Source organism: Ambystoma mexicanum, chromosome 4q (genome assembly GCF_040938575.1).
Source record: "Ambystoma mexicanum isolate Mex_15411 chromosome 4q, UKY_AmexF1_1, whole genome shotgun sequence".
Lineage (NCBI taxonomy): Eukaryota > Metazoa > Chordata > Amphibia > Caudata > Ambystomatidae > Ambystoma > Ambystoma mexicanum.
In genome coordinates, this window is record NC_090928.1 from 542982292 (window position 1) to 542998985 (window position 16694).

Genomic DNA, 16694 nt, shown 5'->3' on the forward strand with positions numbered 1-16694 from the left:
TCAAGGCCACCAACGTTTTAGCCATTCGCTCTAGGCATGACAGAGATGCTTGTTGTAAGTTGGGTCCCATCCTCTACTTCCTCCCGGAGGATAAGAATGCCGAGGCACTGGTGTTGTTCCGTAAGGGAGAGATGGCCCCCGACCATTTGATTACCGTTGCTCTGGACATCGCAGATTCAGGATTTCGGCAGATGGGCTATGGAGTGACTCTTCGCTGCCAAGGTTGGCTAAGGGCCACCAACTTCCGCACAGATGTGCAGACAAAGGTGGTGGACATGCGATACGATGGTGACCAACCTTTTCGGGTAGGTAGTCGACATCCTGCAGGCCATGAAAATGACACAGAGACAGTACATTCATTGGGCACTTTCCAACAGAGGAAGCCATCCTTTCGCTCCTCTAAAGGGAAGCTCTCAAACGGTATCTGGTCATTCTATCGAATCACAAACCATCTAAACACAAACCATAGAATTTTTTCCATCGAAATACCATTCCATAGGATGGCCATTTTGTTGAAAAAAATGTGATGGTTCCATCGACATGTAATGGTAAGTATGTTAGTTTATGTTGGGGATAATTCTCATTCTATGGCTAATTTCCCTTACCTATAGAGTCCCCCAGCAGGTTTGCTGGATTTCAAGGGTTTGTTTTTTTCTCCTGCTAAGAGTGTGACTCTTTTTCCCCACTCTTAGGCATATTTGATATGTGTGTTCTAGGCTATTTTTTGTGTTTAATGTCTATGGGGTTTATCTCACCCCCATAGGAACCATCTTTATACACATGTGTTACACAGCACCCTCCATGCAGTGACACAGGGGTGTCGTAGTGACCCCCAAACATAGACTCCATACCCTGGGACTGACTACTGTCTCCCACGGCATGTAAAGCCCCCATTGACTTTACTAGTCAATCTTTATGAACAGAACCAGTACAACCCATCCTACTATGGAGGTACTGGCAAGGGTTAATAATTTTTCCCTTATGTTCATTTTCGAGAGGGTCCCGTACAGTCCCTCTCTCAAAAGTTTCTGGCTGGTGGCAGTGGTTACTACCAAAAATATTCGACCGCAAATATTACCCTATGGGATTTTCCCATTGTTCGAGGCTACCACATTTACTGACAGCCTCTAACATACCGCTGATTTATTTTTATATTAACTTATTCCGGTAGGTTTTATTTGCCAGAACTTTTATATAAATTCTTTCTTGTGTCTTTCTCTAAACTCCTAACCCAGGTCGGGGATTCTTTGTTCGTCCTTTTGGCAGGCTTCTGCCAAGAAGCCCTCCTTTCTGCGCCACTGAGTCTGGGGTGGATCCATTGTGTGGGAGGGGGGAGTAGGACCCCAGGACAGGGTTGCCTCAGCAACCCTGGTCAGGCTCTGGCGTGGCTGACCTCTTTCCTTTCCAATCGACCCTCCCAGGTGCAACTGGGGTCCTTCCTCTCTGACATCTTTTTCTCCACCTGTGGTGTCCCCCAGGGATCTTATCTCTCTCCCTGGCTGTTCAACCAGTATCTGCATCGCCGCTCTCTGCCCCAACTTTCAGTGCTATGCGGACGATACCCAGCTCATTTTCAGGCTACCCTCGGCCTCCTCCTCTCCTTCCCTCATCTCTGACTGTCTGTCTGCTATCCAGGAATGGTGTGCCGCCAATGACCTCTGCCTTAATGCCAGCAAGACTGAGATTCTACTCATCGGCACACCCACTCCCTCCTTCCCTCCAGTTCTGTGGCCAGCCTCTCTTGGCCCTCTTCCTGCTCCTACCTGCAAGGCAAAAAACCTCGGGGTCATCTTCGACTCCACACTCTCCTTCTCTCCTCATATATCTGACGTCACTAAGAAGTCACACTACCAGCTGCAGCTCCTCAGAGGTATTCTTCCCTTCCTCTCCTTCCCCCAGAAGCTCACCGTCTCCCGAGCCCTGGTTCTCTCGAAGCTGGACTACTGTAACAGCCTCTATCTTAATCTGCCTGCTTCCACTCTCCGCCCTCTGCAACTCATCCAGAACAGAACTGCGAGACTTGTCCTTGGCCTCAAGCCCAGGGACCGTATCTCTCCAGGACTGAAATCTCTACACTGGCTCCCAGTGGCTGTGAGGATTAAGTTTAAAACCCTCTGCATTGTCCACAAGGCCTTCTGGGGCCTGGGGCCTAAATACCTTCAACTCTCTCTTCCTAAATATCTTCCTTCCCGAGCCCTTCGCTCATCCGTCGCCAACTCCCTCAGGGTTAGCCGCTTCTCGAAGCAACGAGCTGGGGGTAGATCTCTCTCCACGGCAGGGGCCTCCCTCTGGAACAGCCTTCCTGCCTCCCTGAAACTTGAGGAGAACCATCTTCGGTTCCGGAAGCACCTCAAAACCTTCCTCTTTGCCTCTGCTTTCTCTCTCCCTCTCCCCTGCTAAATCATTCACTGAAACTGCACTGAATCTGCAACTGGGCCACTCTCACCGACCTCGGTCCTGGGCCCAGCCACTCTCCACTTGCACTGCCTCCCTGGCAACCTCTGCACTGCTGGACTGTCTCTGTATCCCTACAGCCCCCCCCTTCCCAGCACTTGTCTGCACTTACCTTGCACTTGCCACCAGCTGGCCCTATTTATTTATTTATTTTATTCTACTTACTTGTACTGCCCTTCCCCTCTCCCCTTCCCCTTGCACTTTTTCCTTCCCCCTACCCCTGCACTTGCGCGATCTGAATGACACCTGGCCTAGTAGGATCGTTGTCTGTCTTCCCCTTGTTTTCCCCCCTCCCTGCCTCGTCACGCCTTGAAACACTTGTGTATAGGCGCGTTACAAATGCCATATCATCATCATCATCAACCCATGTCGCACTCTGCCCTGATGGGCTGGAGGGTCTCCCGCCAGGATGACCACTCCACTGTATGAGTGACAGCTAGGCTGTATGAATGGGGATCTTTTTGCATAAAAGCAGGGTCCTGAGGACTGGAAGAGCAAGACGTTGCCACTGGAACTAAGAAGCCGAAGAGGAGAGAAGCCAAAGACATCTGCAACGACTGAACCACCGGTAAAGCCCTGCTGCAGCGTCTCACCACTTTTCTCCTCACGACGAGAGATCTTCTTCATCTGCAAGAGCCTTCTTCCCTTGAGCTGGTGGGGCCAACCAGTTTGACAATCGCCTTCCTGGACCTGCCTTGGTCGAATCGCCAGTGACCTGCACTCGGAGACCGGATAGCCAGGCACCCGTCCACCCGGGCCGCGATTTAAAGGAGCGTACCTTTTATTTGTTGGGCAGCACCGCGGCTGGGTTCACCCCTGGGCAGTGCAGTAACTCGAACCTTCATGACGAGAGTCTCCCTTCCTCTGCTTTATCTTCCTCTGCTTTATCTTCCGAACTGCAAGAACTGCCAGGAACAACCGCCACCGCAGGAGCCTGTTCTACATTTTAAGGCACTTTTTTTCCGACAGGTCTCCCTTTTCGTGTGGTAGCGCTGAAGGTGTTTTAAATCCTTTACCTACCTGCTGGGTTGGCCGCCCCTATCCTCTGACATTGTCTTTCACCTTCTGCATCCACCTGTTATTTCGAATTGTTTAACAAAGACTTGACTGCAGCTACAAGAACATTTTGCTCCTGGGCTCTTTGCCCTGTACCACTGACTCTGGCACAGGCCTATTGACTCTGGCTGAATTGGTTAGAACTGCCTTCTCTAGATTGCTTCTCAAATAGAACTGTGTTGGTGCACCTAATTCTTATAACCACCTTTTCCTTCCCACTTTTAAAACCTGTGAAGTGCCATTTTGCTCGGTTTTCATTTAAGTATTATACATGCTAAAGTACTGCCTTGCCTAAACTTGTTCACAAACGTATGGGAAGTGTTGCTAGGGTGTTTAAGAATATATTCCTGTATAACTTGTGCTTTCCCTCCCTTGTGAGAAATTGCTAGAGTGCCATTTGTGTTTGGTTTTCACTGTGCTGTTTTGCTCAGTTTTCACTCTTGCTCAAACTTGTCTACAATTTAACTAGGGAATTGTGTATACTTTTCGTGACTGATTTTAACTTGCTTTAATAACTGTGATTAATGTGTGTAAAATAAATGTATATATTCTTTTTAATACAAAGCTTTGGTCAGTGTTTCCTTGTGCCATAGTATTATAGCCCTATTGTGTAAACCCTGAATACTGCTCATCTCCCTCTTGAGATAAGTCTGACTCCTTAGCCACAGCCACCAACTAAATCTTTGTGGTACGGACTAATACCAAAGGGGATTTATTGCTCATACCTGTAGTCTTAATCTTCTGTAGTGCTCCCTAAGGGAACTGCACAGGATTCTGCCTAACAGTTTAAAGGTTAAAATGGGGTTAGGGTTGGGGCTAGGGTTGGGGTTGGGGCTGGGGTTAGTTTAAGGGTTAAATTAGGGTTAAGGCTTGGGTTAGTTTAAGGGTTACCTTAGGGTTAGGGGGGCAAGCCCCCAATATAAAAAATAAAAAAATCAAAGTTACAATGGGCTGGCTAGTGCTGAAATTTCAGCACTGGACAGCGCCATGTAACATTTTAAAGTAATACAAAAATGCATGAAAATGTTGCTTTTTACATGTAAAAGTGCATTTCCATTGAAACCAGTCCATATATATTTTCGATGGACTGGTTACGATGGAATTGCACTTTTATATGTAAAATATAGGATTTCGAGGGTTTGGGATCTATGTGATCACTGCGCCGCCCGCAACTGCGACGTGAAAATGCCGACGGCAGTTACATCACGGCGCAGTGATCATATGGATCACTGTGCCTGCTTCCCCTAGCCTGCATTACTCCTCCCAACCCCCCACCCCACTTACCTTTAGGGCGACACACTTCTGCGTGTGTCGCCAGCACTCTGTGATCCCTGCGGTGTCAGCTCTTCCCACTAACGTGGGTTGGAGCTGAAGCCGCAGGGTGCTTTTTTTTTTACGTGTCCCCCCGCTTTCCGAAATAGTAAGCGGGGGACACCCCTGCAACCCCCGACCCCTATTACTGCACCCAGGAAGAGCAGGGGATACCCCCGCAAGCCCCGCTCTTCTTGGGCGCACTAAATGTCACCCTCATTTTGTGCGCCTCCAAAGTCGCAGTGACTGTGGGGGCGCACAAATGACGGCGAGATTTTTGTATTATACCGAGGGTTTGTATTCAATGCTTTTGTAATTCGACCCTTTGTTTTCGAGGCTATTATTATAAACCTCTCTAAATCCTCCAAAGGGTCTATCTCACCCTATCGCCACCCTCCTGTTCAGCCACCAAGGAGGCATATAGTTGGGTTCCCAGACCTAAAGAGCGGGTAGGGCCAGGCCCCCCGGCGGTCCCCCACAATCTCAAGACTAATTTATGCCGAAGACTTATACTACCACTAATTACTTCTCTTTTCACATTCAGTTATTAGGCAATTTTCATCATTGAACATAAACAAGTCATGGCAGTCTTATCAATACCTCACTTCTCACGATAATCCCCAAAATCATAGTATCATGAACGTAGCGTCCATCCAACACTGTCACTAAGCCAATATAACACCCCTAATTCACCCCCTTCTTCCACTTTTGCATGCCACAGCTATAACGAGGAATACAAATGCATTGATTAACCTAACACAACTATTCCCGCTGGCAAGTATAGGTTTCCTGCAGCAAGCAGAACACGAGTGTGCACTAACTGTATGCTTTTGCATTGCCCCTTTATGTGTACTTACTTTAAGGCGGAAGCCCGTGAAAACAGTAGTCGATGTGGAGAACCACTTAAGTGAGAGTGTAAAGGCAGAACAACTTGAACCCAGGCTTTCTGACGAGCAGATAAGTCGTAAAGATCTAGAAAAGGTATCTGTCTTTGCATGAAGCACTTCTCAGAGTTCCACGTAAGGGAGTTGTCCTACTACATCTGCTCCTGGTCTGACCTCTTCTTCGTCCAACTGTCTAGATTCAGTATCCAACGACACTTCTATTCATGCAGTATCATATTTTTGCTCCTCTACATGCTTCTTCCGAACCATTCACTCTTTGGGTCTGAGCGCCCAGATGCCCCTGGGATCGGTGTGCTTTACAAATCAGAAAATAAATAAAATTACAAGTTTGGACGTAATTCTGTGGTAAATCTGTCGAAATACCACAAAATGAAATTACTGTGACTGCCACTTGGTCCTGTGCATTTACTGTTTTACCTGTGGATATAAGTAGTGTTTGGCGGTGCAAGTTTCCATTCTATATGACTCCATACTAATTTCAGCAGAATTATCGCTGATGGTTATTCTGACTATTTGTACATCTTTTGGCGGTAAGGTGGAGTATTTACCTCCAGAATCTTGCTGAAGGAAAATCCTCCACCTTACCACTGAAGTTCCTGCACTGCAGTACTCGTAATCATGCCCCTTGTCCTGTGTCTTCATTGTTGCTATGTCATTGACGAGTAATACTTTGCTATTAAGTTGAATTGAAAAGTCTGATATCAACAGTATTCCCTCTGCAACTTCCTTCCTCAGTTGCACCACGCCTAGGCACCCTAGGAACATATGATTGTACCACATGCCTGGTGTGTAGCCCCTCCAGCTTTGATCGTTCTCCAGCAAGTGCAGCGTGTGCATTTAAGATGGTGCCCACTAGCTGTCCAGCAATGTATTTTGTTGTGCATAGATCACCTGTTGGCTTAGTCAAACGTGGCACATACTACCTACGAGACTGTGCCAGTGTCATGTGGGAATTTTCATCTGCAGATCTCGCTCCCATTATTTTCAGGCCTCGTTCTTGAGATGTTCACCTTTGGATTGAGTATGGATTGCTGCTGTTTTCAGTAGTTAAAAGGGTTCTCTCTGAATGGATCAGATGGAGTCGCTTTCCTGGAACAGCATGGTTGCAGCAGAAGTCCTGCACAAGGACCACACATGATTTATAAGATCCTGCCAAAGCACAAGCAAGGTAAGGCAGGTCCTGGGTATCATGCACTATATCCTTGTGTGCCAAAATGCATTTTACAATGTGTTGTAGTGATACCTTCTAGGCACCCTTAGGGCAATGAAGTTTGGAGAAGTCGTTTGTAGTTACTTGGACGATTTCTACCAAGACATAACAATAATTTAGATTACCACCAACAGCCTGCAATCCAGTATAGTCAGACTGAATAAAGGTGCGCAAAACATATATGCCCTCACCCCTCTGGTCTTCGACTTTGCTCTAGGACCAAATGTTCCTCTATTCCATGGTAACAAAATGTCTCTTCCTTGCAGGTGATATGCTGGTGGTGAACACCTCACCAGAGACCTCGGGTTCTCTCTTTGAGCACCATGGAATATTCTCAGGCTATCCAGTAAGAAAGGAGAAGAAGCATTGGCAATGCCAACAGTTTTGGCTTTTGTGTAAGCATAGGAAATACATTTTTCAGGAATTGCCATAGTGGTATTAACTGGCCATCGATAGTACCTGGGTATATAAAAGCAGTGCCTTGCAAATGCCTAGTACTTATACACAAGCCAAAACTGTTGATTTTATCAATGCTTGTTTTATTACACCAGTAGCGCATTTACAGTTCAAATTAAGTTATTAACACTCAGAAGAATTCTTTTGACAAAACAGTAGCAGACAAATCGAGCACACCGTTTGATGGTTAGACTTGATAAAGGTACTTCAAAGAGATCCCAGGAGTATGGGTTTTGTGCAGGGATGGCCAGGAAGTGGGTGGGAATGGCCGTCGGGATTAGTATGGCCATGGACTGTCAATAAGTGGGTAAATAACCAAACAACGCCTTCAAGCTTTGTGTCCCTCCTCATGTGCCATTTCTCCCTAGCTGTATGTTAATGCAATAGTTTTGGATTAAAGGTGGTGTCTTAGCGCCAACTATTAGCCAAATTAAAAATAGGCTCCTGCCGATGTCTAGATTAGTTTGCCTGCCATGATCGAGCTCTGCCTGCAAGACATTTGAAAAGATATTCTTGGGCTTTGTGTGGAACAACTCCTCAAGCAAATGTAAGATATCCGTGGATGAAATGAAAACCCTATCCTTGAATGACGGGCTCTACTTCCCCGATTTTACAGGGTTTCCAACTCTTACAACTTGGCTGCAGCAACCCCATCAAGATATTTTGGGCTTGGTGCAATTAGAGTGCCAAATACTGGTTAGGAAACAATTGGCAATGGTACAATTTTGCATCACTTTTCTTGGCTCCATCATTTTCACAATATATGCCATCAGAATGCATGCAAGCAATACTAAATTGTTATTCACCCTCAAGCCTTGGCGCCTCTCTGCGACAATACTGAAATCCGAGTAGATGGAATGAAAATCTTCTGGGAGAACTTGGCTAGAGGCGGGAATAGTGTGTATTCAGGATGTATGGGGTAATGTGAAAATGATCTTATTAGTGCAATTGCTAAACACCATTTTCTTACTAAGACACACGACACTAGCATTAATCTAATGCCTTCTTGATCTCTCTGGAATATCTTGCACTAAGTACATTTTCTTTCTGTTAACTCTGTGAAGTGTATACTCTAAGACCTTCTCTATTATGGCATAATTTACCTATGTTTCTGCATATGAATATTGATAAACCTCCAAGAAAAGTAGACTTACTTCTGATGGGACTGTTAACACTTAACCAGAAATTATTCTGAATGGATGGACATTGTGTTCTAGGCTAATTGGTTCTTTACCGCAAGGCTAGTAATCACCCACTCCTTTCCCCTTCATATGTGTTCTGTAGATAGTCACAAAATGTTTATCAATTGTGTACATTTTCAGCTATCTCATTTAAACTTTCTTCACTCTCCTTGAACCTAGGATTTCTGCATCGAAGGATTGCTTTCTGAGCCAATGGTATATTAGGTTTGCTGGATGAGAGATCATTAAACCCCACATATTTGATTTAAAAGCTTCCCATATTATTTTTATTTGGATGTATTCCATTATTTTGCCATTTGTATTGTTCAGAAAAATGTGATCCACTAATATGAGTAATCCAGCCTCCATGGCTTGTGCTAATGCATAGTGCCCAAATCTGATTGATGAGCAAATATTGATTAAACTATTTCTGTTGACATAGTCCAGATTTTGAGGCCCTAAAAAATCTAAGATCTTGTTACATGTCTTTGACCAGTATGGATAAGGTTTCACACTTCTATATACATGTGCTATATGTAGATCGCCAAAATCTTCCACCTGACTTTTCATACAACCAAACTGTTTTGATTTCCTAATGTTGTGGATTACACCAATGCAATCTATTCTTTACTATACAATTGAAATTGCCCTCTGTCAAATAAGTGTCGACAGACAACATTTCCTGCATTAATAATTCTGCTGGAATTTGTAAAGGTGTTACATGCAAAAGTAAGAATCCTAATTTCCATAGCGGCTATCACCCACTTTCCAGATTTGTTCACTTTTTTGATAATACTATCTTTATAAATCAGTATAACTCCCCTTTGATCGCAGATATGGTAGATGATATTACATTTTTCCTCTTCCCATCACAATGTGTTCCCATGCGCTTCTGGCTAAATGCCCCAGGTCTAGATATCTGTGGGCAAGCTCAAGCCACAGCGTGGCGAGCGTGATGGGCCAGAAGCGCCATGAGTGAAACGTGGTGCCAAAGGAAAAACAGCAGTGCCTGTTAGCTCAAAAAGCGCTTTGAAATCACCTTTGTTTCTCTGAAATGCAAGCTCAAAATGCATATTTCAACCATTGTAAGATATTCAAAAATCTTACTGAACACCAGCAGACGTCTGGTAGAATGAAGTCTTGTGTGCATACAAAATTTGGAAAGATGAAGAGCCTAAAATAATGTTCATAACAAAACTGGCTGGGCTGTGGATGTCAGCAGCTTAAGTGAAATGGGATTTAAAGCCACTAAAATCGAAATGTTTAAAATAAATGAGTGACCTACTTTTGAGTGTCACATAGGTTGCAACTGCTTAAATGTCATGGTTTTGAACTTGGAATCAGCGTTTTACCTGCATGTGTCAAAATTGTAAGTTTGATTTGAATGAAGAAAAATGGGAACAAAAGTGACCTTTGGCTGCAGTCTGGCTTAAAGGGACTGAATTCTGCCCGGCAACTACCCCCGACAGGAGTTGAAACTTGCCCAGCAACTGTATTCACAGGCCTGGCCTCCCTTCTGCTGCCCCACCAAAAGGAGTTCACACCTCTCTGATTGAATCAAGGGAGGGGCACCATGGACTGCAGGAAAACAGAACAATGAACTTCCCTTTGCTCCAAGCAATTTCTAAATCAGGGGTTCGTAAATGGCTTCCTCTTGGAAGGAAATGGGAGGGGCACTGCCTCTGTGAGCCAGCTGAGCTTGGAGGAAGTGGACAAACCAGAAATTCCCCCATGTCCTTTGGGAAACCACACCCCTCTGGGCCAGAGCATAATTTTAGAAAGATGGATAATTCATAGTACATATTTGTCAAAATTATATCAATAATATTATGATTCCTGTGATTTTTTCTGTGCACATTTTAAGAGGTGTTAGGGCTCTGTGGTATGTTCTGGGGGGTAGTAGCGGAAAATAGGGTATTACTCCAAATGTATGTATGTTAAAAATCTGACACTTCATCATCTGATGCCCATATTCCTTGCGCACATTTGTGTAAATTGTGGAAAAGTTTAGAGGTTGTGTTCTGGATGAAAAGGGCAGAATTCTGTCAGAAGTGGACACAACGGGCCTCATTACAAATCGCCCGGTATGGAAACAACGGTGGTGGTAAACCCGCCGCCACCGTTGTTTCCATGCCGGGCGATCACAACTCCTGCAGGCGGGAGGTGATGTTCCCGCCAGGTCTGACCTGGCGGGTTTAACACTGCCCACCTGCAGGCGGACGAGGAAACACCGGCAGCATTACGAGATGCTGCCGGTGTTTCCATGATCCCCATTCCCATCGAGTCCCATAGGACTCGATGGGAATGGGGATTAACACCATTCCGCCTCCGTGATTCCTGGAAAACCGGGGTTGTAATGCCCCGGTCATTCCGGGAATCACAGAGGCGGAATGGTAATACGAGTCTGGCGGTAACCAGGCGGTTTTACTGCCGCGGTTACCGCCGGACTCGTAATGAGGCCCAACATCTTACAAAGACAGGGATCGGATGGTTTGGTGCTACAGAAAATATGTTAACTGGACATATAATATTAGAAAAATTGTACATAGATAAATATGCATTTAAGTCAAAAATAGATTTGTGTGCAAAGTGACAAGGGGAGTGTTCTTTCTGTATGCCATAAAAAGGATGCCGGATGACTCACAATTCAGTTCCCCACTCAGGCGACAGAGAATCCTATAGCCTATCAGGATCCTCAGAGGGTTGGGCATAGAAAGTCAGCCTTCCCAGCCACTTTCAAAAGACATAAAAAGACCCACTGAGCCCCAGGTAGGGATTGCTCTTTCCTCTTTCTTGCGAAGAACTTTGCCGGACGACTTCAAAACCAGACTCCAGAGACCAGAACTTAGAATCCAGACTTCAGAACTTGTAGCAGAGAGGCTTAGTCCACAAGCTGAATCCTTCAGAGGCCTCAGAATCCAGCAACCTAACCAAACTATTCAACAGCCGGGCGAGCTGTTTGATATTGGCTAGAACCCTGTGCCAGAACCCAGAAAGCAGAGCTGTATCCAGACCGCCGTGCAGTGCCGATAGAAGACCAGACCCAGACCAGACTGCTGTGCAGTGCCAGAACTTTTGCCAGAACCAGAGATCCAGACCAGCAGAGCAGAGAGAACCGCAGCTAAACCTGTTGACCAGATCTGTGACGAGGCCCATTCCTTCCAAAATTAGGAGTAGGTATCCAGACAGAACTGTGCAAACCAATCTCTTAGTTTAAAATAATCTAATTAAAACCCGTTCCACCTATTTAGAACTGCATAGAAATCATGTGTCCATTCTGTGATTTCAAACCTGTGAAAGTGTCAATTGCCATTCTGAATCATTATTTCATTTCTGAAATCTACCTCCACAAAATCGTCCGTATCTTTTGCTAGGAACGAGATTTAACTTTCATTTTAAAGCTAAGATCCTCAGCTTTCCAACAAGCCAAAAACTTTCTTTCTACTCCTTATAGTTTTTCCGTAATCGCGCTTTACGCACTCGGAAAAAGTGCAGCGAATTGCAATTTGAATCAAATTCCTCCACCTGTCAAAATCGCTGTCTTTTGCTGACAACTGCTGAAATCCGTTTTCAACCTGATAAACCCTCATGAATCACTGACAGTGTTGACCTGAACCAATCTTAAGTAGCTATCACCTACCCTGAATCTCCTGTAGGGAATTAAAATCATTTTGAGCATATTTACACTTCTTTGCAAATCACATTTAAGTATTTTTGCCTGTGTTTTAAAATCATCCCTGTTGCTCTAAGCTTGCTAGGGGGGAACTGAATTGGTATTGCATTTGATTGTATTCCTGAAAATTGTGTGCTCTCCTTCCATCTCCTTATATTGCATAGGGGGGGAGTGAATTGCCACAAGGGGAAAAGTGATTATATTATCTCTTGTGGAAACCATCTCAGTTATTTCTGTGCTGCATTCTTTTCCATCATTGCATTTCCTTGAAACCATAAAAGTATTCTCAGCTACCTTATCCTTTCTCTACCAACTCCTAAGTAAGTAAAAAAGTGTGCTAATGTAATATTATCCATTGTTGATCACTGTCATATTCATAAGAGTGCTATCAAATATTAATTATTTATAAAAGCGTGATATATATATATATATTGTTTAATTTGTAAAATAAATCCTTTTAATTTGCAAAACAAACCTACTTCTTGGCTCAGTGAGGTCAGGGGGATTCAAAGAGAGGGTCGTTATACAAGGGTTTATCATCCAGATTCATGAACTAGTCATAAAAATATATAAATAAGGGCTTTCATTGGGCATCCCAGACTAGGCACTGACTTAGTTGGAGTACTGAATTGAAGTCACTTAACAATGCTGACGCAAATGCTTGAGATCTCTATGGAGTCTGCCTCTTTTATGCACCAGCTTAAACCAGGCAGACACAATAGTGATTAATTGTACACAAGCATGGCAGGCTGTGTGCATTCTGGCATGCGAATGCCAAAAATGTGGCGGCGGCGGCGAGCAGCCTATTTGTATGCCAACACAACTGCTTTTCTCCGCAGAATTACTCATTTGTATCAAATGAGCTCCACTGTTATTGCAACATTATATTGTGCAGAGTTGAGAATATGGATTACCTCCCTTCTGATTTCTACCTTGCCCTGAGCAATCCCTTTCACTTCCTCCTACCTCCCCCTTCACGTTCTCACCTCTTTCTTATTTTCTCTTGCAGTTTTAACAATTTTACTTAAGGATTTCTCTGACTCCTACTGGTCCATGAAGAAATGGAACAATCCTTGCCACAGAACCCAGTTGTGTTGGGTGTGTTAAATGATTTTACATATTTTCTTCAGAGCTCTAGCATCCTATTTTATTAACGCCTGCCTTAGTAGGGTAGCTTGCAGCTCTGATCATTCTACATTTCAAAAGCAAATCCTTCCTTACTCGCAAATGGTATTTTCTCCTTCCCTTAGCTGATATTGTTTTTGAACCTTGAAATTCTGAAAAAACCATGACTGTGTTTTTAAGGTTTCAGATGAATATGGGTCAACATACTTCTGCTGGTTGCGCTTATTACATGCAAAACATTTCTGTGTATTCCTCAAGCAAGTGCATTAGATCTCCTTCAATGTTAACTAAATACTGTGGTTTTGCATTTGTCGATTTGAGTTGCCCCTCAACTGATCCTACACATGCCTCCAGTATTGCTATATTATCCTTTTCCAATGGAATCCATGTCTCAATTTCAAAAGTCCTGCTGTTTAGATTAGTCACTTTGGCCTTTACCTATTGTCTCTGTTTAGTTTCTCCGCAAAGCTTTCCTGTAGGGATTTTACATGATCAGGACAGACGTTCATGAGTCTCCTCCTTTTTGGTGCTGATGTTGGTGCTGAAACATGGATTGACCCCTCCTGTCAGAGCCCATCAGATGGGTAGCTGCATGCCCAAGCTATGGTCTGAGAGAATTTGTTTCTTCGGGGGTACTTGCCATAGTCTAACATTTTGACAACTTTCAATCTTTCTTGCTGTGAAATGGCAGTCACAGTGCTATTTGCCGTGTTGTAGAGCATGGCAAAGAGCACTGTGAAAGCAGCTAAGGAACTAGACCACATGAGTCCTTTAGGAACTCGTGCAGTCTATTTCCTTAGCTGCTTTCACAGTGCTCTTTGCCGTTCTGTACAACAACAAGGCAAAGAGCACTGCGATTACCTGGGAGTCCTGTGGTCCAGTGATGAAGAGCTGGCCCCTTCAACCACGCGACGTGGGTTGGAGTCGAACTCTGGTTGTGTGGTTGAAAGGGCTAACCTTTCAGCACTGGACCACAAGAGTCATTTTCCAAGAACAAGGCAAACACACCCTGTTAAGTAAGCAGGACGCGTTTGCCTCATTCACATATTCATAGGGCTGACAGTCCTACGAATGCCATCCTAATTCAAAAAACTGATTTTGCTGTAAAGTGTTTGTTTTGCTGTATTGGGATAGACATTTATCGGACTGCCTCTCCTGTGAACGTGTGTTTTAATTCTCTGCTCTCTGACAGTCAAAAGGTCAAGCTCCCAGTAGGGGGCTCCTACTTGATTACTGCTGTGAGAGCTTTGAATTAAAGAAACATATGATAATGTTTCTGAATACAAAATGGATGCCTCCAAGTCCTGTAACAGCAGAACTTGGAGGCACATTTGCATCTAATTTTTCATAGGAACTTTTTTTTTAAGTCAATGTTGATTTTTTATTATGGTTAATATTTATAAAAGTTAACATTTTTGAGAGCACTTCCCCTTAACACCTTTTCACGCTGCTTCCTTAATCGTGTGTTTGCTATTTTCTCATGCCTCAGACGTTCCCTTGTGGCATATTTGCAAGTCAGACACCTTTTATATTCCAACTACATTCCCGCGGGCTACAGATGCCAAACTGCATGACTCCCTGTCCCAGACCCATCGGGAGCTCATGCAATGAGCTACTTAGCTTCAGCGCTTCCGGAGTCATCTTGCCTCCCTTTCTTTGACTGCTTGGACCCCTTCTCGTCCACAATATTGAGAATATCTGGTTAGTGTTGGACTATGAAATTACATTTAGCCAGATTGGGAGTGAAGCTTTGTAGGTGGGATTCTATCAGGAAGTTTAGATCAGCAACAATTGTGATTTCACATTATATGTGGAAAGCTCTGCTATTGCCGTGCATGTCAAAGCAGAGTACTTATTAGCTTTCATGAGCCTTGAACCTTCACGTATTTGGAGAATCGGACTACAATATTACATGAATGATGAATTGCCTAAATAAGTCATGTCTTTTATGATCATTGGTATATTAAAAGATGTCAACTACTATAAATGTTACATCTTTTATAAATACTTCATCTAGTCATAGTTTGGAACAGAAATGCAAGAGGAAAATGTTCAAATGAAGTGAGTAGTTGCATGAGTTTTTTTTTTTTTTTTGGTAGAACCTCTGAATGGTCCCCTGTAAGAAATGAAATGAACGACAGTGGGCAGTACTTATGCAACTTTCACAATATATTTGAACCCTTCCCCCCGACAATAGGAGAGCATAATAAATGCATAACTTTCCTGACCTGCCACGAACTGGTTGAAACTATGCTACAAAGACCACTGAAAAATGTTATCAATAATATAGATATAGGTATCTCCTGTTTCATACAAAAATTATGCTTACTAATAATGATATTTTAATGTCAAACTATTATTTATCTGATGCATTTTGGATAATGGTATCCATCTTCAGGGGCATATATGTGTATTGTAGTGTACAAAAAGTGAAAAGAGAAGAACATCAAATAAACAGTTACGCACTTGAATCTTTAACTGGGGACAGTGATATATGCTTATAGCAAATTACCCAAAGATGTACTTGTATTGTCGGTGTACATGCCCAAAACAAAAAGCTGCAAAGAGCAATATGGTGATTCAGAACAAACACTACAATAAAGTAGCAAAAATATCATGCATAAAATACCTTCCAAATCTTCATAACATCCTCTGGCTGAAGTCAACACCTCTGGATAAGTTAGTGCCTGTAAGGCAATATGTATGGATCAATGTCTACTTCTAGAGTATGCCATAAAGGATCAAAATGTTTTAAAAAAACACACTCCAGATAATGTGTCCCAGATCTAACTGGATGTGATGTCGAAGTCGCTAACTTGTGTTGTTTTGTGAGGATGCAAACAGATTCATTTCTGTTATTTAACAATGTTGTCACCGTACTCGGGCACCACACAAGTACAGTACATTATAACGTTAAAAGATGTAAGCGTAGTTCTGAGAATACAGATACTTTGCCATGTTTGCAGTGTAGTAATTGCAATAATGTGACAAAGGGAATTGTATATCATCCACATTCTGTAAAAAAAGAGTTTTTGCCAGATGTGAGAGTTATAACATCATTTATTGTGTAAGATGCCCTTCTTGACAGTATTATATCAGAAAATGAAAGAGCAAGGCTAAAGTGCTTTGCAATGAACACTGGTTCAATATACGCACCAAAAACCTGAAATCGTGGGTAGCGAGACATTTCCTGGAATATAACCATCCGCTATGACGGATCAAGTTTCAGATTCTGGAAGTTATACTACGGGGCAAGAGAATTTCAACATCGCACACCACCTTGACCAGAGGGAAGCCTTCTGGATCGACAGTCATGGCGCAGT

The 16694-nt window shown here is 43.5% G+C and overlaps 1 protein-coding gene across 2 annotated transcripts in view; it reads left to right on the top strand.

Moving 5' to 3' along the window:
- Positions 1–16694, top strand: part of HECA (hdc homolog, cell cycle regulator) — a 437124-nt gene that overhangs the window by 165211 nt on the left and 255219 nt on the right. Inside the window, exon 1 of one of the 2 annotated variants that reach the window (XM_069608113.1) lies at positions 6748–6894. The exons of the other annotated variant lie outside the window; for it this stretch is intronic. Coding sequence (XP_069464214.1) covers positions 6861–6894 — 34 coding nt within the window. The 5' untranslated portion in view covers positions 6748–6860. Of the gene's footprint in view, positions 1–6747; positions 6895–16694 lie in introns of those variants that run through there. 2 annotated transcript variants of the gene reach the window in all.